Raw genomic sequence first — 26,287 nt, forward strand, 5'->3', positions numbered from 1 at the left:
CGTGCCCACGTTCCCCCAGCCCCTCCGCGCCAGCCGGCTGCCATGGTGAGGGTGATGCAGACGGCCGGGGGCAGAGCACGGCTGTGCTCCGGGCGGGGACGGGGCAGGCTCGGAGCCTCAGACACGCACGGGATCCAGCCTGACCGCTCACACCCACAGCACATCAGCCGGGACCCCCACCCAGAGCCCTCTCCCATCACTAGCCCCCTGCGTACCCCCCACTCAGAGCCCTCTCCCATCACTAGCCCCCTGCGTACCCCCCACTCAGAGCCCTCTCCCATCACTAGCCCCCTGCGTACGCAACACTGCGGGCATCACAGGGCTCTCCAAATATCATAGGGATTCCCTACGCCAGCCCCACCGCTGAGCTCGGCTGCGGTGAGACGCCCGGGTGGGCACACAGCCCACCAGGTACCCCCCACCAGCCCCACCGCAGGGCTGCACCCAACTCACCTGAGTTACCGTTCATCTCCCCAGAGCTGTCTCTGCGATTCAGCTCTGCTATTAACTGGGTCTTCACAATCACACACCATTTACATGTCAGCGATCCGCTGCTGAAGCACTTTGTCTTCAGTATTTTAGGGTTACCTTCTGGGGGATTTCTCACACATGGATGTGATGTGACGAAAAGCAGAGGCTTAGCTGATAACAGGTTAGTAAGTGATTTATAGTTGCAGGAGTGCATTACAATACAAAGGTGCTATCAGCATATCAGAAACAAGGTAGGGGTAATTTCTTGACTCGCTTGACTCTTACCAGTTTTGAAGAGCTGATCAGACATTCATATGCACCCATCAGTCAATCTTTAAAATCTATCTAGAAATACAACATTAGTGAAAAACATACAGGTATGCTTGGACGAGGTAAGGCCACTCTGAAAATCCATTTGTCCCCAACATGCCCACAAGTCACATCTCCTTATTCACACACCTGAAATAAGCCTCAGTATTATTACCTGCACTGTGCTGATGGGGAAACTGAGGCACGGAGAAGCATGTTCACTAGGCAGGTTGACTAGAGAGCCAAAGGCATTTACAGCCTCAGTGTGATGCAAGAGCCACCAGATCTGCTCTCTACAACCTTAATTCTCGCTATCCATGCTTGTATTTCTTCTCTAAGAAGAAAACCAATACGAAGCACCACTGCAGCAGAACTGAGCAAGCACATTTAAGAGACTAGCTGTAGGGTACATCAATGTTGAGTTCTAGGTGCAAGGCAGGCCTTACTTATCACAAACCTTTCTGCAAATCTCTCTCCGTAGTCACAGACTTCTTGCATCGATCTGCCACTGCCTCATCCCGCTGTGACCTGGCTTAACCAAGCAGTTTCTGAGATTTACTTATTTCCACCCAGCAGGGTCATAAATGGTACAAAACCACGCACATAGAGCCGTGTAAACCAGCAGGCAAATCCTGTGCTGAGCCAGGGTGCTGCAGCTAGGGCAGGAGCTCAGCTGGCGTGGACATGCCTCGCTGGCTGCTGTGATTCACTCACAGGCTGCCACAGCCCGAGGCTGGTGGGGCACGCCGAGGGCAGAGCCACCTTCCCACGCAGACATGGGCTTTAAGGCACTTGGATGGGGCTCTTCCACGGCTGTACTTCCACAAAGGAACCGGAGCAATACCCCAGGTCCTCGGGTATAATACCAATGATCTTTTATTGTCCAAAAGCTCCCTGCACTGGTCAGAGGACTACCAATGGCATTGCCACTGGCAATAACCTAGTGGTCTCACAGAGGTTCCTACCTACAGGAACTAATCTGTGGCTCCCAGATCACAACAGTTGGAAGTGGGAAAATCACGGGTTGTGTGCACAGTGCTATTCTGCTGGTAAATTCTGAGCAGCACAGTAGGGCCGGGTCTACGCATAGGAACTAAAAAGTAGTTTAATATAAAAATAGAGCTTTAAGAATAGCAAAACATGACAAGGCTTATGGCTCTGAAATATCTAACACATTTAAGAACTGCGTTTTTCAGGAAATATTTCAGTTAGAGAACTTCAGGAAAACCAGTTGTCAAAGCCTGAAATAATTCACATACACACAGGAACAACACAGGAGAAAAGGGGGAAGATTTTCCAGTATGCACTTAAGTTTGCAAGATTGTCATTCCAGTGTATTACAGTTCATTTCGCACACTGCAATTCTCTCTTAGCAAAATCAAAGTTGCAGCAGCATATTTTCATCTCTAAACCAAAGATTCATATAAAATCATTATTCTTAAATAAGTCTCAAGAATAAAGAGTGGATTCTGGAGTGTGACTGAACTGAGACTAATTCTGCATTTGCAGAATGCCACGTCCATACGGTATCACTGAAAAAAAAAAAAAAAGATGTTTCAGTAGAAATTCTTGGACGTTGTATGTATTCTGGTCTGTTTATCACATTTGGCTGACTCACTATCTCAGATTACTTAAAAAAAATCCATTTGAATTTTCTTAATATTTATAATGCAGTTTATACTCTCATCTCAGTTATCTTGCCTTTCTGCAAGTGGTTTTATCTCAAGATGGCTATTCAATATTGAAAAGCACCTAGAATAATGTAATTTCAAGTTCAAATAGCGTTTTCAAACTAGTTGCATCTCTCCTCTTCAGTATATGCTCGCTATTCATATTATTTATATCCACTCAACAAATGAGATACAAGATTTATTCACCCCAGCACTGGTGTCTCAGTACTAATACCATGCAATCCGCTGAAACGCTGGTACCTGTAGCTCAGCATGTCTTTCTTGCAAAGTTCCTTAAGAAAGGTAGTATGTATATCTGCAATGGACACTCTGATGTCAGTTTTCAAAAGCTGATTTCCTTGGTTCAAAATTTTCCCTTCGAAGGAGCTTTAATTCTCTCAGTTCTTGTGGCTGTAAACTCTGGTCCACCCCAGGAGTTAGCTTGTAATTTAAAGGGGATTCAATATAACCGTTCCTGTACAGACAGACCCGCTTGCAGAATTCAAAGGTGCTAAACATAACACCGAAGTATGGGACAATCTGATAAAATAATAATAAAAAAAGCAACATAAGATAAAAAAAGCAGTATTACACTCACTAGTAGCATTCTTAGCTTAGATGTTTTATTATAAAAGGAAACTTCGGGGACTTCACATCTGATCTGATCTGATAATAGAGCTATGCTCGTTTATATAAAATCAGAGTCCCACCTCTCACTAGGGTGGCACCTGCAGCATGCTAAAAGTAGGAGTTCATTATTGGTAGATAACTAATTTAACAATATTGTGCGGAACAAGGTCTGTGCTAGCCTATAGATTATCACAACTTGCCAAATACTTACGCAAATCCTAAGCAACCTCAGCAAATCCTGGTAGGAAATGTGGGATTTACTCTACATACAGCAGACTGACTGAACAACTTTCTTCTTTTGCGCCATGCAAAATTGGCAGCTCTGGTGCCATGTGGCTTTATACCAGCCAAGGCAGAGCCAGGCACAGGCAGGCCGTCACAATCAATCATATTGTCACTCAACTACCACTCCCTAGCTGTGCTGTAGTACTCCATGTAGGTAATCCTTACTGCAGCGCTATAAAATGCATTTATGTAAACTAAACTACCTTCTTTTATTTCATGCTTTTAACTCAGCAAGGGCTGCAGTAACCGATATGGATGCATTAAGTAGCTGGTCAGATGTACTGCTTTTGACTTCCGAGGAAGTGGCTTGTACACACACAATTTTCTCTACAGCTTGGTACTACATGCCAAATTACTGAAGCTCAGCTGAGAAGCAGAACTTGTTTAGCTGTTGTAAGAGGATCCCTCGCAATCGCCCATCCATACCCTACCTTGTGTGTTAGCAGCACTCCCTTCTCTAAGGACATTTAAATGGAAGTAGTGACATCTAGCAGCCAAGTTACATTTGGGGAAGTATGCCCAAACTCAGTTCCAGAGCTGGTTTATAACCTGCCTGAGGTTATACCTGTTCTGTCACAGACTGTCATCTATAAGCTGCTAATAAGTTCAGAGGCATGTCATAAACTTTATAATCCCAACGGTCCAAAAGTGTGTCTCAATTACTTCAGGATAGTCTTTGACAGGGATGAAAGCAAAACCTCACCTTGAGCAGACTGGGTGTGAGTCCACTCCAAAGTCCAAGCACACCTTTGTTCTTCACAGTCTGCCGAAAACAGTCAGCCATGCCAGTAAAATGGACATCAACCGCTCCATAGTGGGGAAGCCAAGGACTCTGGGCCTGTTCAAGAGACACCCAGAGGGGTTTAGAACAAGCAAAGGAAAACCAGAGTAGTTAAAGATAATTGTTTTCTCCATTCTGGTACATAAGGAACACTTAATACCAGGTTTCAACAAACTGATCTGGATTCTTCCATTAACCCGGCTATTTTGCCTTGAAATACAAACAAAAAAGGGAGGGAATTCACTCTCTGATAGGCACAATGGAGAAAGAGCAGTAATTTCACACAGCACTGCCTTTTGTGCCATGTCACTACTAGAAATAAGTCCCACCCTTGCGAAGACAAATCATCCAAACCAGAGCCACATAAAGGCATCAGCCCCACGCCAGGTCTGAGGAGAGGTACTGCACATCGCTGGCAGTGGAGCAGCTGTGAGAGGGAACCTTGGGGCTGGCCCCAGATGCCACGCTGCCTTCCTGTAATTCTGATCAAAACAGAAGAGCCTGCTGGCTTGACTCTGGCTGCCGAGGCTGTGTCCGCACTGCAATGAGAAGGGCGAACTTTACTATGGGTTGAGTAGCAACAGCGCAGCGGAAAGGAAAGGACAGAGATTTCAGCCTGAGCTGTCCAAGCCCACCAAGGGCTGTGGGTGAGCAGTTAGTGCCTGTACTCCCGTATCTCTGCTACATGGTTGGTGGATCCAGACTGGTTAAAGTTAGCTTGGGAGCATCCTGCTGGACTGCAGCTACGTTTCCAACTGCAGTATAGACAGTGTCAGTTCACATGGAAGAAGTGTAGTGGGTCATTTTTAACAGCAAAATCCTTCCTTCATTAATCTCCTACTGCGTTAGCACAGACAGGGTAACCTGACCTTGAATAATCCCATCCTCATCCATCTGTGCACATGCAGCCATGGGCTTACTTTCAAATCAGTTTCACTCAAATACATGGCAAGTGACACTTCCCAGTCAGGAGTGTGTGGGGACCCCAGGACACAGGTTGATGACTTGTGCATGCAAGTGGATCACCACAGGGCAGAAGTTTGATAAAAATGAATGGGACTTGTACAGTTAACTGACTGGTGAATATGGATGGCATTATCCCCTCATTGATCTGAAACACCATATGGTGTAGCATTTTTTCCCTCCTTGGCCAGACTAACCTAGAGCTGCTAAGCCTATAACAAGCCTCTCATAAATCAACAAGTGGTGATGACATTTTCTAGATGCCTCAGCTATAGCATTTCAAATACTTGGCAACGTAGATGATGGAAATGGAAACAGATAAACCTCACGCTTCAGATGTATAAGAGAAGTTGCTAATCAAACAGTTTAATGCTGTTGTGTTCCCTTGCATTACTGGTAAGTCTACTGCTACAATTGTGAAGCTAATAAAACAACCCTAATCATCCCACACACTAACTGCGTAGTCTTCTTTATGTATCATGTATCTTCACATATCATGATTTTTTTTCTCCCTTTTTTTTGCGCATGATTGAATACGCATGTGATGGCAGGTAACAGGTGAAACCATTCAGTTTCCTTTTGACAGGCCTTTGGGAGGTGATTTTGGGAAAGCAGCTGTCTGCACTGAGAAAGAAGGCAATAGGCTTCCACAATGTCCTGATTTGTTATCTTCTGGATCCCCTTTATCATGTCCTCACTCTTTTACCCCAGACAAGAGTAGGGCTGAGGATTTAATCCATTGTATTTTACATTTTAAGGAGAGAAGAGAAGCACTTGCTTCTCTCTGAACTTTCTCAACAGTGTACCTGATTTGCAAGACAGGGATTACATTTGTGGGGCAGAAAGTATTTCACCTGTTCTAATTGCTCATCCCCTTTGTGTCTACATTGGTCTTGCTAACTCCATGTGGCTACAGCTTTTTTCATAATTCCTAACTGTGGTGCAAGCTCCCACAGCTTTCTGTTTTAGGACTCAGAGACGCAGACATTATGGGATTTCACTGTTGTTGATTTTACAGTATGACCAGCACTGCCTTTGCAGGTAGTTCAAGGTAACGGACCCAGTCTGGCAGCCGAGGGTCATACACATATTCACTTATGCTCATTTGCTACAGGGAAGCTCAGCTGTCTGCTTGGTTCTGCTACTTAAGGGGTGTAAGGCTTTAAAAGTAATAGCAAAATCCAGCAGTGAGAAGGACATAAATAAGCTTTCAAGACTTAATCCACAATACTTGAGAAACTCCTGCACAGACTCTCATGACTGTACCGTGGAAGATGCTGAGTGCTGCAGCTGAGACTTCAGGGAACAGTTCCACTAAGGATGGTAATACTAGCTTAGAAGAGCACTCAGATAATGTAAGTATCCTTGAAAATGCAACAGCACAGAATCATAGAATTGCTTAGGTTGGAAAAGACCTTTAACATTGAGTTCAGCCATTAACCCAGGACTGCCAAGCCCACTACTAAACCATGTCCCTAAGCACCGCATCTACACATCTTTTAAATACCTCCTGGGATGGTGACCCATCCACGTCCCTGGGCAGCCTGTTCCAACACTTGACCACCCTTTCAGTGAAGACATTTTTCCTAATATCCAATCTAAACCTTCCCTGGTGCCACTTGAGGCCGTTTCCTCTTGTCCTACCACTTCTTTTTTTGGGAGAAGAGACCGACCCTCACCTCACTACACCCCCCTGTCAGGGAGCTGTGGGGAGCCATCAGGTGCCCCCTGAGCCTCCTTTTCTCCAGGCTGAGCCCCCCAGCCCCCCCCGTGAGCCTTGTGCCCCAGCCCCTGCCTGGCTCTGGACACGCTCCAGCCCCTCCACGTCCCCCTGGCAGTGAGGGGCCCAAAGCTGAACACAGGATTCGAGGGGCGGCCGCACCAGGGCCCAGCACAGGGGGATGGGCACTGCCCTGGCCCTGCTGGCCACACTGTTCCTAACACCAGCCAGGCTGCTGCTGGCCCCCGTGGCCACCTGGGCACAGGGCTGGCTCCTGCCCAGCCGGCCCAGCCAGCCCCCCCAGCACCTTTCCCGCCGGGCACCTTCCCAGCCCCCTGCCCCAGCCTGCAGCGCTGCCTGGGGCTGCTGTGCCCCACGGGCAGGGCCCGGCACGGAGCCGGGTTGAACCTCACACAGCCGGCCTGGGCCCCTCGCCCGGCCTGGCCAGACCCCCGGCAGGGCCTCCTGCCCCCCCGCAGGGCAGCACTGCCCCAGCCTGGTGTCCTCCGCAGACCGGCTGGGGGTGCGCTCAGTGCCCTCATCCAGGTCGTTGATAAAGATATCAAACAGGGCCGGCCCCAGCGCTGAGCCCTGGGGACACCCCGTGTGCCCCCGCCAGCGGGATGTCACCCCATCCCCCACCACGCTCTGCCCGGCCGCCCAGCCAGCTCTTAGCCCAGCGCAGAGCACACCCGCCCCAGCCACGGGCAGCCGGTGTCTCCGGGAGATGCTGTGGGAGACGGTGCCAAAGGCTTCGCTAAGGCCCAGGCAGACACCAGCCACAGCCTTTCCCTCAGCCACTAGGCAGGTCACCTTGTCACAGCAGATCAGGTTTGTCAAGCAGGTCCTGCCTTCATAAACCTGTGCTGGGTTGTCCTGTGCACGCTGCATGATGGTACTCAAGGTGATCTGTTCCATAACCTTCCCTGGCACTGAGGTCAGCAGTCATAGGAAAGCTGGATTCAAACCCTGTTCTGCTTTCTGGACTGTCAGCCAGTTTCCACAAGCTTTTTTGGTAAAGGAAGTTACAGGCAGCCAAGCAGCGAAGAGGGACAGGTTTATAAAACACTTTGGGAAAGCAGGAATGCTGTTAACATGCGATTCCCTTCCTTTTTAAGTCCCTTTGCAGTAGGCAGGGCATGATGAGCCAGAATTAGCTGCATGAGTTTGACTTAATCCCTTTCATTACTGTATACATTGCAAAGGCAGACATCGAAGGGTTTGGTACAGTACTCCTGCCTACAACACCACGACAGGCGACAAGCACACTCAGGTTCCAGTAAGATTCTGCACGCAGTAAATACATCCAGCAGGCAGTTAAAAAGGAACAGGTAAGTCAACCCCCCCAGATTCCTAATATGCCCAGAGACACTGACCTCTTAAGAGACTTACTGAAAGATTATTTATAGTAACATTCCCCACGGTTACAGCCATTTTCAAGATTCCAGTCTGTGGGGTGAGGTATGTTTTGATGGTCTTTCTGTTTTACAGAGGCAGTATGTTTCTAGGACCCTACACAAAGTACCAAGTAACAATTGTCCACAGACTCTCAGACTCACCTGCTGCAAAAGGAAAACTAAAAACTGTATCAGTGTGGAGTTAAAACTTCAGTATTTTGGAACACCTGAACAAATTTAAAATGTATTAATAAAAGAAAAAACTAAGAAGGCATTTCATTTGGCAGTTTTTAATGACAAAAATAGCTGTGGGTTTTGGATGGTTCTGCATCATCTAAGCATGTCTACAACACTGCAATTCTCACAAGCGCCCTATGGCACCAGATCCAGAAAATGGAAGTAACGAACCAGATCAAACTTGTCTTTCTACCTTTTTTTGCAGAAACTTACTATGACATACAAATCAAACAGCTCATCTCATACCAAAAAGATCAAGTTCATGACAGAAGCGTTTCATGCCATGCACCTCAAATCATCTTGAGTTCTTTTAACACCCCTTGACACTGTGGGCTGCTGCTGCGTGGAAACCTGCATGTTATGAAATTTTTGAAGACTTCCTTCCCCTCTAGTTACGGCTGTCTCATACTGCAGAAGCCTGGAGGAACAGTACAGCCCACTGCGCTGATTACAGAGTGCCAAGTTGTTAGTCACAGTAGTTACAGTGGGGCTAAGTTGCTAATCTTTTTACTTCTAATGGACAAAGGGTTCTCTAAATGATTAAAGAACATCACATGCAGAATTGGCTCCATTTGGTCTCTTACAAGCAGTCTTTTAGTATCCAGAGGCCACCAAGTCTATTAAGTCATAGAATATCTCAAGTTGGAAGGGACCCATAAGGCTCCTTGAGTCCAACCCCCTGCTCCTCGCAGAAGCCTTACTAAAACAGTTAAGTCTTTACAATCACGGCGAAGAGTCTGAAAACATGAGTGAAGTGTACCATGAAGGTTCAAAACCAAACAGCACACAAAAAACCCAAAGAAAGCCTTTAGTTTTTTAAACTAGTGTCTTTTCAGTCAATCGCATAATTCTGTGAGTCTGACATGATTTGAGATTTGAATTTGGCAACAACAGAAGTCAAGGTGCCAATTTAAAGCGGTTCTATTTTAAGGGGTCCTGACAGAGCACTGTGATACAGCCCCAAATTTATATCTATGTTCTATTTTAACAATCTAAACCTGAGAGACATGTATAAAACCCCCACACAACTATAAAAAAAATATTTAAATAAAGGTGCAGTGTAATGACAAAACTCAAGTTAATTGTTAAAGTTAATTGTGACCTGAAGGGTCTTCAGACACCATCCCTCCCCACTGTCTGCATCATGAGGTGACTGCCAGAACAACATAGTTGTCTCATTTTGGGAACTAATCTCACAGATTCTTATAAAGACTTTCCCTTCAATGACCTCTCCCAGCCCCTCTCTTCCTCCTCCTCTCTTCCTCTTAGGATTGAAGGATGGATGTAGTTCACCACAGCTGCAGTGGGAACCATGCTCATCAAAAGATCAATCACTTGAATCTTGTCAAGATTCATACAGCCGCACAGGGACCAAGCAGAGAGACCACCAGGTCAGGGAATGGCAGACACGGTGGTTAGGCCACTTGAGACTGAGCCCAGAGCTGTGCAAATAAAAAGCCCACTTGCACTTCAGAACATTTTGGTTTGCACAACTATTTGAATTTACATCTAACAGAGACTATCTGGAAATACTTCCCTCTCAATTCACGTACTTCTCCCCTTTCCTCCCTGTTCATAAAGTTTGTTTGGTACAAAGATTTGCTATTTATTGATTTTTTGAGTATGCAGTACTGTTTGGCATGGAGTATGAAAGATCAACTAACAGCGAATAGCTGCCATAAGTGATATGTGACCCTGATGGTAGATATAGTAACATTTCTTCTTATTTGTATATTTTCAACAGGTTTGGGTGTCCTACACTTCCAATCAATTAAAAAAAAAAAAAAGTATAGGAAGGCACTTTACAACACAGCTCAAGAAGAATTCTCGCTCTAATCTGGAAGCTAAAATAAGAAGTCTTTGCAGTCTGGGTTAATAAGGACACATCCAACAGGCAAGCGTAACTGTAGTTCAAAGGAAACTGAAGGACAGTTTGCTGTTTTCATTCAAGCTAATGCCACTGCAGTCAATAGAAATTTCACTCAAGTGAAGGCTGAATCCTTGAAAGAATATTTCACTGCACTCAAATAAAAAATAATTAAAATTTAAATAAATACTAATATTAGGGGGGAAAAGCATGCATTCTCTTGGGCTGATTAATCCTTTCTCCTGAAGGACAGCCCTACCTGGTAGTCATTGTCTTTTCTGTGTCAGTGGTTTGGTATAATGCTGACTTACCCCTGGCTACAGTGCACCCAAAGGTATTCAGGCATGTAGGAAGGCAAACGATGACAAGTTATCAGGAGGCAATCGGCTGGAGAGCAGCACAGCAGAGCAGCTGACCTCCAGCTTCCTGCACTCCAGGAACATGGTGTCCTTTTCTTCTGTAACCTGAACTGGGGCCAAGACATCTCACCTTTCTGAGATCAACGGCACCGAATGAGCAAAACACTTTAATGCTTGCTCGAAAGTTTGACTCTTAGCTTTAAATACATTATCGACAGGCCTGTGTACACTGAGGCTTCACAGGTTGCTGCAGAACCCCTCCTTTGCTACCGAACCAAAGCTTTCCTTGCTTTTAACACCTGTGGTATGAAGAAATCTCTGATATAGAATATAAGTCGTTGGGGTTTTTTTCCCCCTCAAGGCAGTGCAACCCCCTTGCATGGACATCTCTGGGTGGTTTCTGAATGCCTCGTGGTGGTTCAGCTCAATCCTTACAAATGGGTGTACCATTTTCATCATGTACATTAGCACTACTTTATTTAATGGTGCAAGCCCTTAGCCAAACTAGCTTGGTGCCACACTTCACACAATGAATAGCAACACTAGTTCTCACATCTCCAGCTGTCTGCATAGGAGCTGAGGAGAAAATTAACGTTTTACAGGATCAGGGCTTTACAGAGAATATATTTCCATTGGCCTTCTGTGTATGAGGCAAGGAATTACACCAAATCAAAATAAATCAGATATAAAAGAGTGTCCATAAAGTTTTAGCTCCTTTTCCTAGCGTATTTTGCATAATTAGTCACAGGCACATCATTTTAAGCACAGACAAATGGATACAAGGCTCTCCTGTGCAACTGATGCAAAAGTACTCATGCTAGGGGTAACACTGACAGCTATCACTCTGGAGACATTACTGTCTCCCTGCTGAAAATCACAGCTGTAACAGCTGTGTGTGCACAGCGGCGTACCCTGACCCATGCCAGGCCATGTCAGTTGGGTAAGATTACCAAGTTTAAAAAGGTGGGCTAAGTTAACCCATCTGATTTGCTCCAAAGCAGATTAAAGAGCTCTCACTCACACCACACTGATCACAGAGCTGCGGAGGCTGTAAGAGGATGGTGGCCATACTCAGGTGGCACTACCAAATCCAGGACTGGGAGCGTGGTGGCTGCTTCGGTATCTGGGAAAATCATTCGGAGAGAACTGCATTCTGCCCTCCCTCAGACCTCCTGCATTTCAGATGGGTACAGTGTGTTTTCCTGCTTTTCTTCTGCACACCACTGTGCTGCAGTGCTAAGCTACTGCTGTAATCCACCTCAGAGTGAGTATTATGTACTTATCACACCACAGCTCCTTGGATGAACAGGGTTAAAGACACTAGACATAGCACAAGCTGTCACCCAGTCCTGCTTCCAATTCTTGATTTACAATTTTTCCCTTTTAATCAGTTTTTCCACTGGCACTGTTCAGTGTTTCAGCTTCACAGGCAGTCTTCACGATTCTCTCCTGTGGAAATCTGGGGATCCATGAGAAATGCTTTTGAGGTTTGTTCAGATGCACAAAAGTTGCTCTAGGCTGTTACAGAAGGTAAAGCCCATGTTATGCTTGGCAGCTTTTTTCAGGCAGTGTCTCAACCATTTACTGGACTAAGTACTTCCCAAAGCAGTAGAGCACTATTCCACAACAGCCTCAGAGAAAGTGGTATAAAATATCTTAGCAACATCAGCAAAACAATAAAAAACACTATTGCTCAAAGCATTGAGACATAGGGAAAAAGAGAAGGAAGGAAAGGATTTTACCAAAACCAGAATCTGACATCTATTAGCTATTTGCTAACAATCAGAGGAGCCATGCTGGTCCCAAGTTCAAGTATCACCCAGGGCGTGGGGTGCTGGCTGATGCCTGAACCCCAGCAGCAAGAAGGGGAGCATAACACCACAGAGAAAAGTCAGAAAACTAAGAACTCTCACTGCATCTCTCTCAGGTGAAATATTTTTGGAGTCTTGTCTCTATCTGCACTTGTTTTCACAAAACTTGAAGGAAGTTTCTCTGAAACCTCCACTCTTCCGTCAAGTTTGGGTGAAGTTGGACAGCAGGATCAAAAGTTACTGGGGGCAAGGACAGACAGCTAGCAACCATCTAAGCCTTACTTCCACAGGAAATCTGATTAGAAGTTGTAATATTGCTCCTTATTTGCTTCCACACTATGGAATTTGCCACTCTGTATGGCCAAATGGCTCCATCTCTGAAAATTTTCAAGTCTCAGGATCCCATGCCGTTCACTATTGAAGAGTCTCCTTGCATGAAGTCTCAGAGCACGTATGCTTTTGAGATGTCGTGTGAACCACATGACCCAAAAAAGATTTCTTATTTTTAAACTGGGTCATGTCTCCAATAACTTTCATATTCCCAGCTGACAAGGACAGAGATCTCACAAACAGCAGTGACACCACAGCCTGAGAGCTTTCAGCGGCTGCCAGGCCAGCACCAGTGACCATCTCCAATGACAGAGCACTCTTTGCAAGTTACTCATGTTTAAGCAACACAGGAGCACTCTCTCTTCATTTCAGCAGAGAGAAGGTGCTTTTCTAACAAACATTTATAATTTTCTTTTCCAAAGCTTAGTTTACAACCCAGCATTCTTGCTAAACTGACTTTCACCAGGCAGGGAACATAGTAAGGTGACTATTTTTAAATAAATACTTAAATAACAATGCTACTTTTAAAGAGAGTCTTCACTATCTCCTTTAACTGACTTCAGACTAGAAATGGGCCAACAGGGCATAAGATTGCATTTACTTTAAACAGGCTACCTCACAAAGGGAATGACTGCTTAGTTTTCTCCAGGTTACTGAGAACTCATAGCATTTACATCATTTACAACAGATTTCACATTTGCAGAGCAACTTGTGTTCCAAAGAACCAAAAAATAAAAAGCCAAACAAAAAACCTTTGCACAACACATTGCAGATTTATAGGCAGCCAAGGCCTAACTGATTCACTTTTGTCACTGAAAAGAGGCCACTTCTTGGGTGATGCATGGCAACAGCCTACGCTAACCAAGAACAGTGAGCCTGTTTGTTTATGGCAGCAGAGGGAATTCAAAGCCTGGATTTTAAAACAGAAAGATCACTACTGAGCAATGCTTTCCCCAGAGAAATGTCCTCACAACTTGAGGATGCTATGCAGTCAACACCAAAAATGTGCCGAATCCTGCAGTATACTAAAAGTATATAGCAGGTGAGGAGTAACTGCACAGCTGGTGGAGTATCTGTGAAACTTTAGGGTCATCTTTGTGCATCTTGCTTAACAAAACTACCAAAGTCACGGGTCAATTTGGAATGAAGGTTGAGAAAGGCCAGCCAGGAGTATCTGAGCCTACTTCTGAGGGTCATGTGCACAGAGGGAAGTGCCAGACTTGGGTATTAGGTTTGCGCTGACCATTTGCATGTTTGTAGATTTTTCAGTTCTACACATAGTCTAGGATCAGTGTCATTCTAATAATAATCTTCTGTACAGCATATAACAGCTCTAAATTCATCTTCCCTTACTGAAATGCCACAGCTCAGTCCAATATGCACTTATAAAGGTCATTATAGGCAAAAAGATGATGTGGGGAAGTGGAAACATACTACCAGTACTTCCCTTAAATTCAGACTCATTCATAGGCAGGTATTTCCCTGCTGAAGGTAAAAAAAAAAATTGAAGGAAAAAAGTGTTCTTGTATGCAAGTTAAAGTGCTGTACTTAAGTATTGTTTAGATACCAGATTTAACAAAGACCATGACATTGTGAGGTAAGGAAGGAAAGCCAAGAATAACATATGTCAGAAGGACATACAGATCAGTAAGCTTTTTTTCAGAAACTGATACAGCGTAAGAGTGTGTCAGGAAAGCATTTGATATAGAACAACCCTTTGAATAACCCTCTCCTTCACTAATCCCCATCTACAGATGTACGAGATGTACAACAAAAGCCATATTTCCATGCTGAAACATGCATACAGTACCTCTTAATTCTCTAACATGCCAATCAGAAGCAAAGTGAAAAAAGGAAGACAAAGGAATAAAATTAGGATAAGCACAACACAGAGAACTCGCATATTCATTAAGACTCACTCATATTAATTAACATTTCTTTTAAGAAAAACATTCAAGTATACTTAGCATACACAGCATCTTTGTGGGAAAAAAAAGTAAACATGATAAAGATAATTCTAATAGCAGAGGGGGAAGAAACCATGGTTACAGAGCAAATCTGACATCATAAATCACCACCAAAACACAGAGGAAGAATTGTTTACTGACAGTCAGCTCCTACTCCCACAAGATGTCAGTGACAAAAGCTGCCAACGTCAGAAGCGTAGGATTCAGATATGTAAAATGAGAAAGGATGAAACAAAATTATTACAACTGAGATTAAAAATAACACCTTATCCTTCCTCCCACAGCAGAATTCCTTTTCTAGTCTGTGCAAACAATTCCAACATTGTCTAGATGAGATGAATGGAGCTAACTCTTCCAAGACTGCCTAGCATGTCATGTGAAGATCTGTACCGGATATCCTGGTCTCAGGCTTGTACTCCATCCCAGAATCAGTGAAGACAGCCTCGTGCCCTGATTTCTCAGTTTTTGAAGCTCCTGAGATTGCCTTACAACCCCCCGGTTCCTGGTCGCCAGGTTCCCTGGAAAAGTCTTCTTTGGCAATATACTGCCTCTATGTGTCAGATCAGTGGGACAGAAGAGAAGGAAGAGGAATCTGATACTGACCTCCGCAATGTGCTGGGTTCCTCTTTGTACATTGCTTCAAAACAAAGCCAGCTTTTTCCTACACTCACTGCAGAGCGCTTGCACCAGGCCCATGGGTAGCTACAGGCTTTGCTACACCCCTCTTATTATCAGCTAGGAAGGTGAATCACTGCACGGAGGCTGACCAGAATATGTTATCTGAGAAAAACCATGATCAGAAGTATCTGCTCCCTTCTTTTCTACAGAACACTTAAATGTCTTGAAGCTCTTTCCCCCCCCTCCTTCATTCTCCCTCTTTCTAGGTCCCTTTGCATGGTACCTTTTCTGGTGCAGTCCTAGACATTTCTCCCTTCTGACCACCACCACTCTGCAAACTGCATAGGCCAACAAGTAAGCACAAAGCAGAGCTGATCCCTGCAAAGCTGGGCCATACCCTGGCATGCTAACCATGAAAAACAAACTTCTTGGATGACCTCACGTGAGTTCCGGTGAGCTCTTAGCATCAGTTTGGGTACAATTTTCAACAGGCATCTTTTCTGGACTAGCCTCCATGACTTACGTCATTTCTAGGACCAAACAAATTATGGGCTATCACACCTAAGCAGCTAGTTCTTCTGAAACATCTTTGCTTTCTCCCATGCCTTCAGAATAAATCACTGAACAGGAGGTGTTTCTCTAAGCTTGGAAAAATCACTATTCAGTTGTTGCAATGCATCTATGAGGAAAAAACCCCTCTCCATTGTTGAGCCTTTTTTCCATCCAAAGTATTTTTAGCATACCCACTTCCTACATATTTAGGCAATAAATCCAGTTCCCCTGTTTCTAGAGGTGCCAATCAGATGTTTTAAGCATCCCTTTGGTAAAAGAGTACAGCCTAGTGGCAGGAAAATGAAAGATGAACCTGTTCCACTTCCCTACTTGCCTGTCAAGACAAAGCTTGACATAGAACTTAACACCACACCAGCTACAACTGAAAGTTACTTTTGAAATGATTACAAAAACCTGAATGTTCAAGTAACTAATGTACTGACAGAAAATATTAAAAGGGAAACAGCACAGTAAATGCCTCACTTTTCTTTACTCTTTAGGGCAACAGCATTGCTGTGAGCCTAAGGATATCAAGAAAAAGAGGACTTGTAAGGAGTAATTGCTTTTGTTAGATCCACTGATAAAGCTGGAAAAAATGATCAAGTTTTCATGCTCAGAATCCTTCTCACCTGAGCCATTTTACGAGATACCTGATGAAAGGGCTCAGCTTAAAGCTTGACTTCTGAACACATCAGCTACATGAACTGGTCTATAAAAAGACATTACTCTCCTGCTGAGGTCCTCTGTTACGAGATGGAGAGAGGGCAACAAAGGCTTCTGTGCCACTGGATCTGAGCCCTGTCTGAAAAAGGGAACCTGGGGAGCAGGAGAGGGGAATTCAGTTCCACTGACGTTTTGCTAGCTTGTGACTTACCAACCAACTTGATGGAGGGGATGGGAACCTATATAATGCTGCCATACTAAATGACTGCTTTTTTTATAAGATCACAAAAGCTTCTTAAAAACCTGCAGTCCCATGAAATAGGCTAAAAGAACACACACATATGCCACAGCCAGAAGGCCACCAGATGATGACAGCTATTCACTGTTATTCTACTGATAAAGTTCTAATGAAAAGCCAACATCATCAAATCATCATGTTTTGTGGATATAAAATTATACTGTAACTGGTTTGTGGATATAAAAAACAGATTTGTGGATATAAAATTATACTGTAACTGCTTATAGTAACTTTCATGCTGCTGACGCCCCAGGAAATCAGCAGCACCAGCAACTGGGAAGTCACCTGTTAACCACAGGAGTCAGAAAGAACAAGGATAGTTCTGACCCTTCAGACTTAATACCGGCTGTGCAAGTTTCTTGTGGTTGCCAGTACGTAGATCAGGCATAAATGGCAGACACACAGGCTCTGAAAATGACATGGATCTCCTTCATCCTGCCTACCACCAAGGGTACTGAATGTCTACATTTGGCTGAAGGTTTGCCGATTCTGAACTGTGAGAATTTGATGGACTTACTATGAAAAAGAAAAAAAATAAAGCTAAAGAGACAGTCTGAGAGTATACACATATCCCATGCTAGTACTCGAACCCACCTTAAAAGTGTAACAGCACACTTCTGACAATAATTTTCAGACTTAAAAAAAAAAAAGAAAAAAAACTGAAACAAAACCCAATCAACCTAAAACAAAGTCTCTGTAGCCTACTGGTAAGAGAAATAAAGTGAGACTCATCATCATCTGGCTAGTCTTGTCCCAAGCTCCTGCAACAAGAACCTATAGCAAAGCACTAGTAACACAAATGCTCTGTACCTGCATCTTCCTCTTGACAGTCTCAAAGGGGAAAGAAAGTGTCTGTGCCACACCAGCTGCTACACAGCCATTTATGAAGTTCTGAAGAGGAGTGAAATGAACTATGGGTTCTCTCCAGATTTTGTCCAGATTTATGTAAACAAAGAATGAGCCTGCAGAAAATGGGACAGCACCTAGAAAGCAAACCAGACAGTTGTGTATCAACGCACTGTACACAAAGAAAACAGCGCTGCTCATCACATAACCTAGAAAGACGGAATGAGCTGACAGTTTATACCTTGCATTGCTCAAACTCAATATTTTGAAGAACTTCACTTTTTAGTCACTGGCTTACCACCAAACATCCATATTGTAGCAACTAGATGTGCTGATAGGGGCATATATTTACATATTAAAATGTGCACGTTGTTAGAACCATTAACTGCTTTACTCTTGTGACAGGTCAGCTCTTTCTCCAGGTTATCTCTTTTGTGACAAGCTCTTTCTCCAGCCCATACCAACCCTAGCAGTTGCACAGGTAAACAGTTTCTTCAGTCAAGCTGATGAGAAATACTTCTGTCCTCTTTTGCTTGTTTCCCGCTCTCATCAATTTTATAGTGGGATTATACATTATTATGATGATGATGCATTTTTTATAATGTCATGTTGTGAAAAAGTGGACTCAAAGTTTAATGGCATTTTTAAAAGCTATAAAGAGTAAATAAATAATTAAAAAGTCACTTAGAGAATATCACTAATCTTCACTTCTCACATCAGTTATACATTACTGCTTGTACTGGTTTCACTGAACAGCTAGGGAGACATTCTGACACCTACATAAGAATAAGGAAAACTCTGTGTGTGGATATATATGTTTCGGGTTTTTTTTTAAGAACTAAATGGTGGATATCTTGCATCCAAGCACACCTAGATCATCTATAAAAGAAGGAAATTTTGTTGAACACATAACCATACCTAGAAATCCTATGCACTCGGTAGTAATTTGAAGCAATAAAGCTGCAGCAGAGGTGATCAGTATTGTTGTGCCTTGTAAATCTACAGATCTTCTACAGAAGAATATTACTATTTGCTTTTGAAATCAAGTGAGCAAAAGAACGCACTACATAGCTGCAATAAACAATGTGCAATGAGGTGATTTTTCCCTAATATTATTTTACCTAATATAGCTGGTGAAACACCACGGTAGAGTGCAAGGAGTCCTTCTTGACGATAAATTTTGTAAAAAGCATGAAGAATTCCTTCATAAGATGGTTCCAGTCGGTTCTGCACAATGAGACGTGTTTTAATTACATCAGTGGGGTAAGTCACGATGGTTGCAACCATGCCAGCCAGACTTCCTGCCATGATGGCTCTCCAGTGGGAAATATGACCCAGCTCATCCGTGAAAAGTATAACAAGTCTAGAATAAACACATAAAAGAGGCACTATTAATGACAGTACAAACAACACATGAAAAATTATGGCAGATTATTCTTGATGTAAATGTACTTCTGCCCACAAGCCCCTTCAGCAGCAGGAGTTGACAATTTAACATGTATTCCATCCAAGACCTTGCTATATATAGCACCACACAAGCATCAGAACCTCTGTGAAACAGAACATGTGAATGAGCAAACATGATCAGAGTCCAAAACACGCACCAAAGAGCCCAAAGACATTTTGGGTTAATCCATGCTGCACAGAAGTTACAGTTAACAACTAAGTCAGGAACTGGAATATGTAACTCTGCAATTTGCTTTGATTTTAATGTTACTCAGCAAAAATACTTCCAGTACCTGAAAGAGCTTTTTTAGAGGCAGCTTGCATAGCTCTATCTATATGAACTCATATAACTTGAGCTGCGATATCATGGTCCAAAGCACCAATTCAACAATGACAAAACCTTCAAAGACTTGATTTACTTGTTTGTTTTGCAAGAAACTTCAAAAGTAGTCAAAAGACCACAGAATCCTCATATATATTTCCATCTACAGCAAAAAAATTACCATGACTTAAAACATGTCTGCAAGAAATTCCCTGATCATCAGTCATCAGTTAGAGACATTGGTCCAACCCCCCAGTCAAAGATGTCACGTAGGAAGAAATACACAGATAACTTCATCACAGACCTTCTGAGAACAACTGAACCTTCCTCGGTTGCTTATGTTGAGACAGAAATATCTACAGGGATACTTCTGCAGAGAAGACTTATTTCCAGGCACTATTATGCATGGGAGGTTAAGTCTAAATTCGGAATTTTGAAACTGAAGCACAGAATTTTAAAGGCTAACCTGCAACTCAAGCATTTGTGATGCATGGAAGGACTTTACTACATACCCAGGACACTCCTACACCAGGGAGAAGTGTCATGGAGACAGCAAGAAGCAAGTAAAAAGACTTGAGAGAAGACAATCTTAGCTGGAGGTAAAGAAATGTTATTATTCTATTTTGGAAGCATTAACTAAACCACCTAAACAGCAGATTTACATTTAAACTACACAACGTTACCATGTCCAGAACAAAATAATTTGCAAAGATTTACAAGTCACTGCTTGCTTAGTTGATGTTTTTTCACATAAGCATTCATTTCACACTGCATGATAGATCCCTGCATCTACTCGTCTCGTGCCCTGGAGAGAGCCCAGAGCAGAAAGACGAGCCAAGCAAAAGCGAAAGGACACAAACTTTTTTTCCTATGTATCTTGTACGGTCCCTAAAGCAACACAGCCTTATTTTCCTGTGCAAGCACAAATGCGTGGAGAGCGTGCTGGGGTGTCTCTAGGCACCACCCAGAAGACATTTAAAACTGCACGGGAAGACAGAGTCTATGCACAGTAACTACAGAGTGCAGAGCCAGCTAACCCCCCCTGCCCCTGCTTCGCCCTGCTCGTTCTGCAACTGGCATTACTATTTATGTAAGTCACCAGGGAACATTTCTCTTTTTGTGTTTCTTGCCCTTATATGCACCATTCTCCCACTAGGAAATACACTAAAAAAATCCCCAAACAATGTATCAAGAGATACGGGTAGGCAGTTTTTATCTAACTTCCTGGTAGCCTCCTTCCACTTGTAATTCAAAAGAACACCCTGTGCAAACTAGAGACAAACTACAGCCTTGCAAAGGAAATAAATACACTGTTTCAACTGAACAAACAATGAAGTTAGTTATTTTGCTCCAAATCAACTGGTTTATAGTGGCGCAATACACTGACTCTTCTGGGAACTTTAAATTACATGTAAATCACTGTTACTGCCTCCCAACGCCATTATCCCTCCCCTCGTTTGACCACCGCATGCAGTAGAAGCAGAAGGACACTACAAAGCTGCCTGGTTCCAGGGTAGCTTCATCTGTCATTTCCTGAAAGGCACAGGCAGAGCTGGGAGGGTGACTCTTGCTCAGCCAGATGAATGACAAGCCCAAGCAGGCTCTGCAGCGTCAGCCCGGGCGAGAGCCTCAGCAGGCAGGATTGGCCAGCACGGGCTGAGCCCATGCTTCTCCCCACCCAGCATGGCCCACAAACTGGAATAATCCATCACCCAGCTGGGCAGAAATGTCAAGTGCATACCATGCACACAGCTGACCTCAATAAAAAAAAAAAAAAGGAGAGAAACACAACCCTCGAAGTGGCAAGACACGCTGAACGAAGAGTCAGGCACGCCTTTTAAAGGCTAAAAGGTACTGGCAGCACAAGGGAATCCTAGGGAACAGCACGGGTCAGCAGACCTCAGTCAGCTCTGCCCCATGTTGACCCTGCTGCACCCTTCCAGTGTTTACCTTAATTTATTGTCTGTGTATTATCGAAAACAAGATCATAAAACAAATGATGTCACATATTGACTTCAGGACTCATCAGATTTGCATAACAACTACTGCATAACAGGGTAAAATATTTGAATTACGATTTTGTTGCTTTTTTATTTTGATACAGACAACATAAATACTTGAGAGCATACAAATGAATAGAATAAATCAGTTGCAAAGCACAGATGTTGCAGTCACTTTTGTAGGTAGTGCTGCAACTTCATTGCTAAAGGAGTCTGGCTGAGCAGAAGAGATTTAACAGTGCATCAACCCTTCACAGTTTGGAGAACACCTATGACTTTACAGGCAGCTGCTGGCATGTCACAAGGCCCTCAGAGCTGCTACGTGCTGAATAAATCACCCCAATGGAGTTATTAGCCAGGGTACATGTCTGTGTGAAGAGGGGACACACCACCAGCGAGCCACCCAGATGAGAGACGGCACTGAAGTGCCCCCCTTGCCCTCCAACAGACGCGCCAGGCCGGAGGCAGCTCGCTCCCCTCCCTCCCCGCGGAGCCCCCCGCAGCCGGGGCCGGGGCCGGGGCCGCTCGCTTACCGGCGGGAGGCGGCGAGCTGCAGCGCGCTGTAGGGGAAGAGGCGGAGGCAGGCGGTGAGGTTGCCCTTCCAGAGGGCCCGCAGGCCCTCGGTGCGGCACAGGCTGCGCCCGGCGCCGCGCAGCCCCCGCCGGCAGTGCCAGGTGCCCACCTGCGCCAGCACCGTCAGCAGCTCCAGCGGCGCCGTCAGGCTGAGGCTCAGCGCGCCCGCCAGCCCGGCGCAGCCCAGCCGCTGCAGCCCGGTCACCCGCCCGTCCCGCCGCCAGGTGGCCATGGCCCGAGGCCCGGCGGACCGGCCGGCGGCGCGGCGGCACTGCGGGCGCCGGCAGCGACACGGCACGGCCCGGTACGGCCCGGCGGGGCGCGGCCAGCGCGGGGGGCGGCGCCGCCAGGCTGGGGCGCCGTGACGCGGGGCGCTGCTCCCGCCCCCGCCGCGCTGCCCCCCCCGGGAAGGGGGGCCGGGGCCGCCCGGCATCGCGGCCGCGCTCCCGACAGAGGCAGCGCCGCGGCCCGGTGCTCTCCCTCGGTTGGCACGGCGTGCGCGGCCGCCGGTGCCCCCAGCAGAGCCAGTGCCCCCTGCAGGGCCGGTGTCCCCCCAGCAGAGCCGGTGCCCCCCAGCAAGGCCAGTGCCCCCCGCAGGGCCGGTGCCACCCCAGCAGGGCCAGTACCACCCCGCCAGCAGGGCCGGTACCTTCCGCAGGGTGCCCCGGGCCTGCGCGGGCCCACGCGAAGGCAGCCAACAGCACCCGCTGCTCCTGCTCCTATCTAAATCCCAATAGCATGACATTATTTGCATTTATGTAGCATTAAAACAACAAGCCCTGACAGCAGTGACCTAGGTGCAGCCAGGACACTTCCCTTCATCTTTAACTTGAAACACATTTTTGCAGTGATCGATTGCATCCATAGGTTACCGCTCTATGTCCCGCACTACTAGCCAAAAATACTGCTTCCTAACTAGTGAGTCCTGCTGCTGAAGCCCTGTGCATTCGTGCTGAAAGTGAGGAACTGAGTGAGCATCATTAATAAGATTTACGAGGTCAATTAGTTCAGGCTTTGCTGATGTGCTGCCAGAGAAAACGGGGAAAAGGCATGGGGAGGAGAGAGAAGAAAGTAGAAAGGAGGTACAGGAGTGACCAGGATCTATGGATCGAGGAGGTAACAGCTCGTAAGAAGGCAGTGGCAGCAATATACTCCAAAATGGGATGTCTGCTCTGTTTCTTGTAATAATAAAATAAACAAACAAAAGGTGCAAACTGAAACCTCAATTAGCCTACATTCAGTACCTTTTTACTTGTGGATCCAACAAAACAGTATAAAGATGCTCCTTAGCTCAACTTTGGCAAGAACGCTCTGCCACCAATCCAATAGAGTATTCCCAAATCAATAAAACAGCTAAAAGACATCTCTCTAGTTGCCAGGAACTCAACTATTTAAGGAAGAATTTGAAACAACAATAAACGGGTTATCAACTTGCTATACTTTAGTACTGCTTGGAAACAGAAGACTTCTAACCATAAAAATGTGACATTTCTTCTAGGCGTTTGCCTTTCTTGCTCATCTGCCCAAGAAAGACAAACCTCAGCTTAAGATTCTTCTTGAGCACAGTTTTTTTCCACCCAGTCTTCCCATTTCAACTACTCATTTTTGGTCAAGTTTTTACATACCTTGTTCTGGCTGATAAAATGAATCAGCAGATGACCTCAGCTTTCCACAGCACAGTCTAATCTGTGGAGAAGACGGTGGCTGGTGTGAGTTTGTCTGTTGTCAATTTTTTCTCCTGTGTAAAGGAACCTGCCAAAATAAAACCAGTCATTAAAAAAAATGGATGTCACTTGCAGGATATGAGATTACTAAAAATGAATGCTCTACATTGCACCTTCTTTTCACCATTTCTGCCAGCCTAATTGAGTTTATATTGTTTATGTCCTCCTTAGTTTCTCGTACTGTTCTGGATTGGTTTTGGTGGTTTTTGTTTCTGTTTTGGCTTGTTTTTTTCTTGAACACTGCAAATAGTTTGGTCACTATCAGTGCATTGCTTCAGGATAATACAGTTGTGGCTAGCATCAGAATTAGGCACAACACTGAAATCTGTCACACACTGGTTTTATTAGTAAAGGTGGTGTTGGAGCGTGCTGTCATTTCTTACGTTAAATTCCATTCTACTTTGACACTGCCTTCCTCGGGCATGTCAGTACCTAACTGTGTTTAACGTCTCACAGAAAACTTCTGAGATCAGGGAGGGAGAGTAAACAAAGCTGTCAAAGAACCATTTCTCTGCCCATGCCAAATATGAGTTAGAAAAGCTCTAAATTTAGCACTGCCCTGAGGTGTTCATTTGCCACTGCTTTCCAGGACATTTGCTGGAGACTCGTAGAGCACAACGTGTTCTTGGTTCATTCCTTCATTGGTGGTGAGAGAAGACTTGTAGAGCACAACGTGTTCTTGGTTCGTTCCTTCATTGGTGGTGAAAGAAGAAGCCACTCCAGCAAGCAGTTGTGTTGTCCATATGACTGATAGTGAAAATTAGCAGATTTGCCTATGATAACCCACGATGTCTGTGACCAAGCCAGAAATAGAATCCTGTACTCCTACTCCTGTGACTTAATCACAAGCCTGCCTTTCTGTACTAAGAACGATTCACAGTGCCAGCTGGCTTTGTCAGGTGTAAAGCAGACTTTAAAAGAAGGAAGCAACCCAGAAACTTCTTCAATCTCTGGGTCTAACAAAAAGCTCACGCTAGAATTAATGCCATTGATACACATTCTAAGCATAGCTCAGAAATGTTATAAACCAGAATTATATTAAGAAGGATTGTATATTCTGGACCTTCTGTAGAAATTGTTGTATTTCCTCTAGCTGGACAACTTATGTTTTGGAAAACTAATTCTCCTTACAGCCAAAACATATCTGTTGGACTAATAACTTTTTTTTTTTAATGGCTTCTAAGCAAAACCATCCACTTATATATGAAGTATTTCTGAGGTAACCTTATTGTAGATTAAACCCATCATCACACAGGCTGTTTAGAAAGTCCTGACTGGGAAGTTAAACATGTTAGAAAAACAAAACAAAATGCCACCAGGTACTTTCTAATTACCTTAAAGAAATTTAAGTTCAAGTTTTCTGTGCAGCCAGCCAGTGGATGGCAGTATTCAACCCATCCTTCGGTTGCTTCTGACTAGAAAGTGGTCGTGTAGGTGAGCTGCTTCTCACTCGGTAACTGATCACATCAGTATCTAGGGAAAGGATACTTCAGCAGTCCACAAATTAGTTTCATGAGTCAAACCTGTAATGACAGCCATTTGCAACAAGCAACAGTTGTATCATTGTTATTTATGAAATAAACCTATGCAAGTTTCCTACTTTCCCTTGGAACAGGTCTTGGTGCTCTGTTTCAAAAATAAATACAAAATGGAGGTTTGGTTTTTCCTACTTACTTAAAGGTAGGGAGATATATAGTCTCAATATGAAAAGTTATTCTAGCTTTTAAATTACTCGAGCAGCATGTAACATCCAGGCATAATTCACAGAATGACGTTACCAAGCCACAAGCAGAACCATAGCCAAGATTCTTACTTGCACATACTTGAACATGCTTTATGTCCAAGACTTCTTCCAGCCATCTTCCTCCCCAGCCTATGCCTGAAGCTCCCAGAGAAAGCTTGTCTATGTGCACAGGTTGTCAGGCTTTAAATCAAACCCAGTTGAAATGTAGTAGAATGAAATGTAGAAAGAAATGAAATAATCTTATGATGTTGCAATGTCTGTGTGAGTGCCCCTGTGCCCTAAAGTTAATTCACTTCAAATCCACTTCCTCTAAATGTGAATAACCCCAGAATAAGCAAATGAGCTGGATTTACACAGTCCTTTGCACCAGTTCTATCTAAACTGATTTTCAAAGACATCACATGACTTGTGCAGACTGGGTTTCAACTTTCCTGGTTGTCCAGTTCAAAGAAGAAGGTTTCTGTAAGAGCAGAGCAAATCTCGGGTCTGTACAATCTAGGTAGGTAAGAGATGGAATAAAGCCTAGAAGACTGCAGGTTGCAGAGAAAAGTGAAGTTATTCTGCAAGAGGGAAATGTGGGATAATTATGCCACTCGAGATCTCTTTCTAATGTCTCAGACGTATCTTTTGCATAAAACAAGATAGCTAATACTGGGTCAAAACTGCATCTGCAAAACAACTCCATATTTTCTTGTTGCCTCTGT

The 26,287-nt window shown here is 44.5% G+C and overlaps 1 protein-coding gene across 3 annotated transcripts; it reads right to left on the reverse strand.

The window, feature by feature from the left end:
- Positions 1 to 649: 649 nt before the first annotated feature.
- SLC25A43 (solute carrier family 25 member 43) lies at positions 650 to 22,444 on the reverse strand. 3 transcript variants are annotated; one of them, XR_003558375.2, is made up of 6 exons: positions 22,076 to 22,444; positions 18,896 to 19,137; positions 17,739 to 17,911; positions 4,069 to 4,203; positions 2,712 to 2,990; positions 650 to 812 (listed from the first exon to the last, which is right to left on the reverse strand). XR_003558375.2 is itself a non-coding variant. In XM_014276653.3 (5 exons), exons 1-5 carry the CDS (start codon positions 22,345 to 22,347, stop codon positions 2,787 to 2,789), a joined length of 1,026 nt encoding a protein of 341 aa, XP_014132128.2. In that variant the 5' UTR covers positions 22,348 to 22,444; the 3' UTR covers positions 2,637 to 2,786. The 3 variants fall into 3 exon arrangements, 1 of the variants encoding a protein (XP_014132128.2); XR_003558374.2 differs by having other exon boundaries at positions 650 to 2,312; XM_014276653.3 differs by lacking the exon at positions 650 to 812 and having other exon boundaries at positions 2,637 to 2,990.
- Between the last annotated feature and the right edge of the window lie 3,843 nt (positions 22,445 to 26,287).

Source organism: Falco cherrug, chromosome 15 (genome assembly GCF_023634085.1).
Source record: "Falco cherrug isolate bFalChe1 chromosome 15, bFalChe1.pri, whole genome shotgun sequence".
In the NCBI taxonomy this organism is placed as follows: domain Eukaryota; kingdom Metazoa; phylum Chordata; class Aves; order Falconiformes; family Falconidae; genus Falco; species Falco cherrug.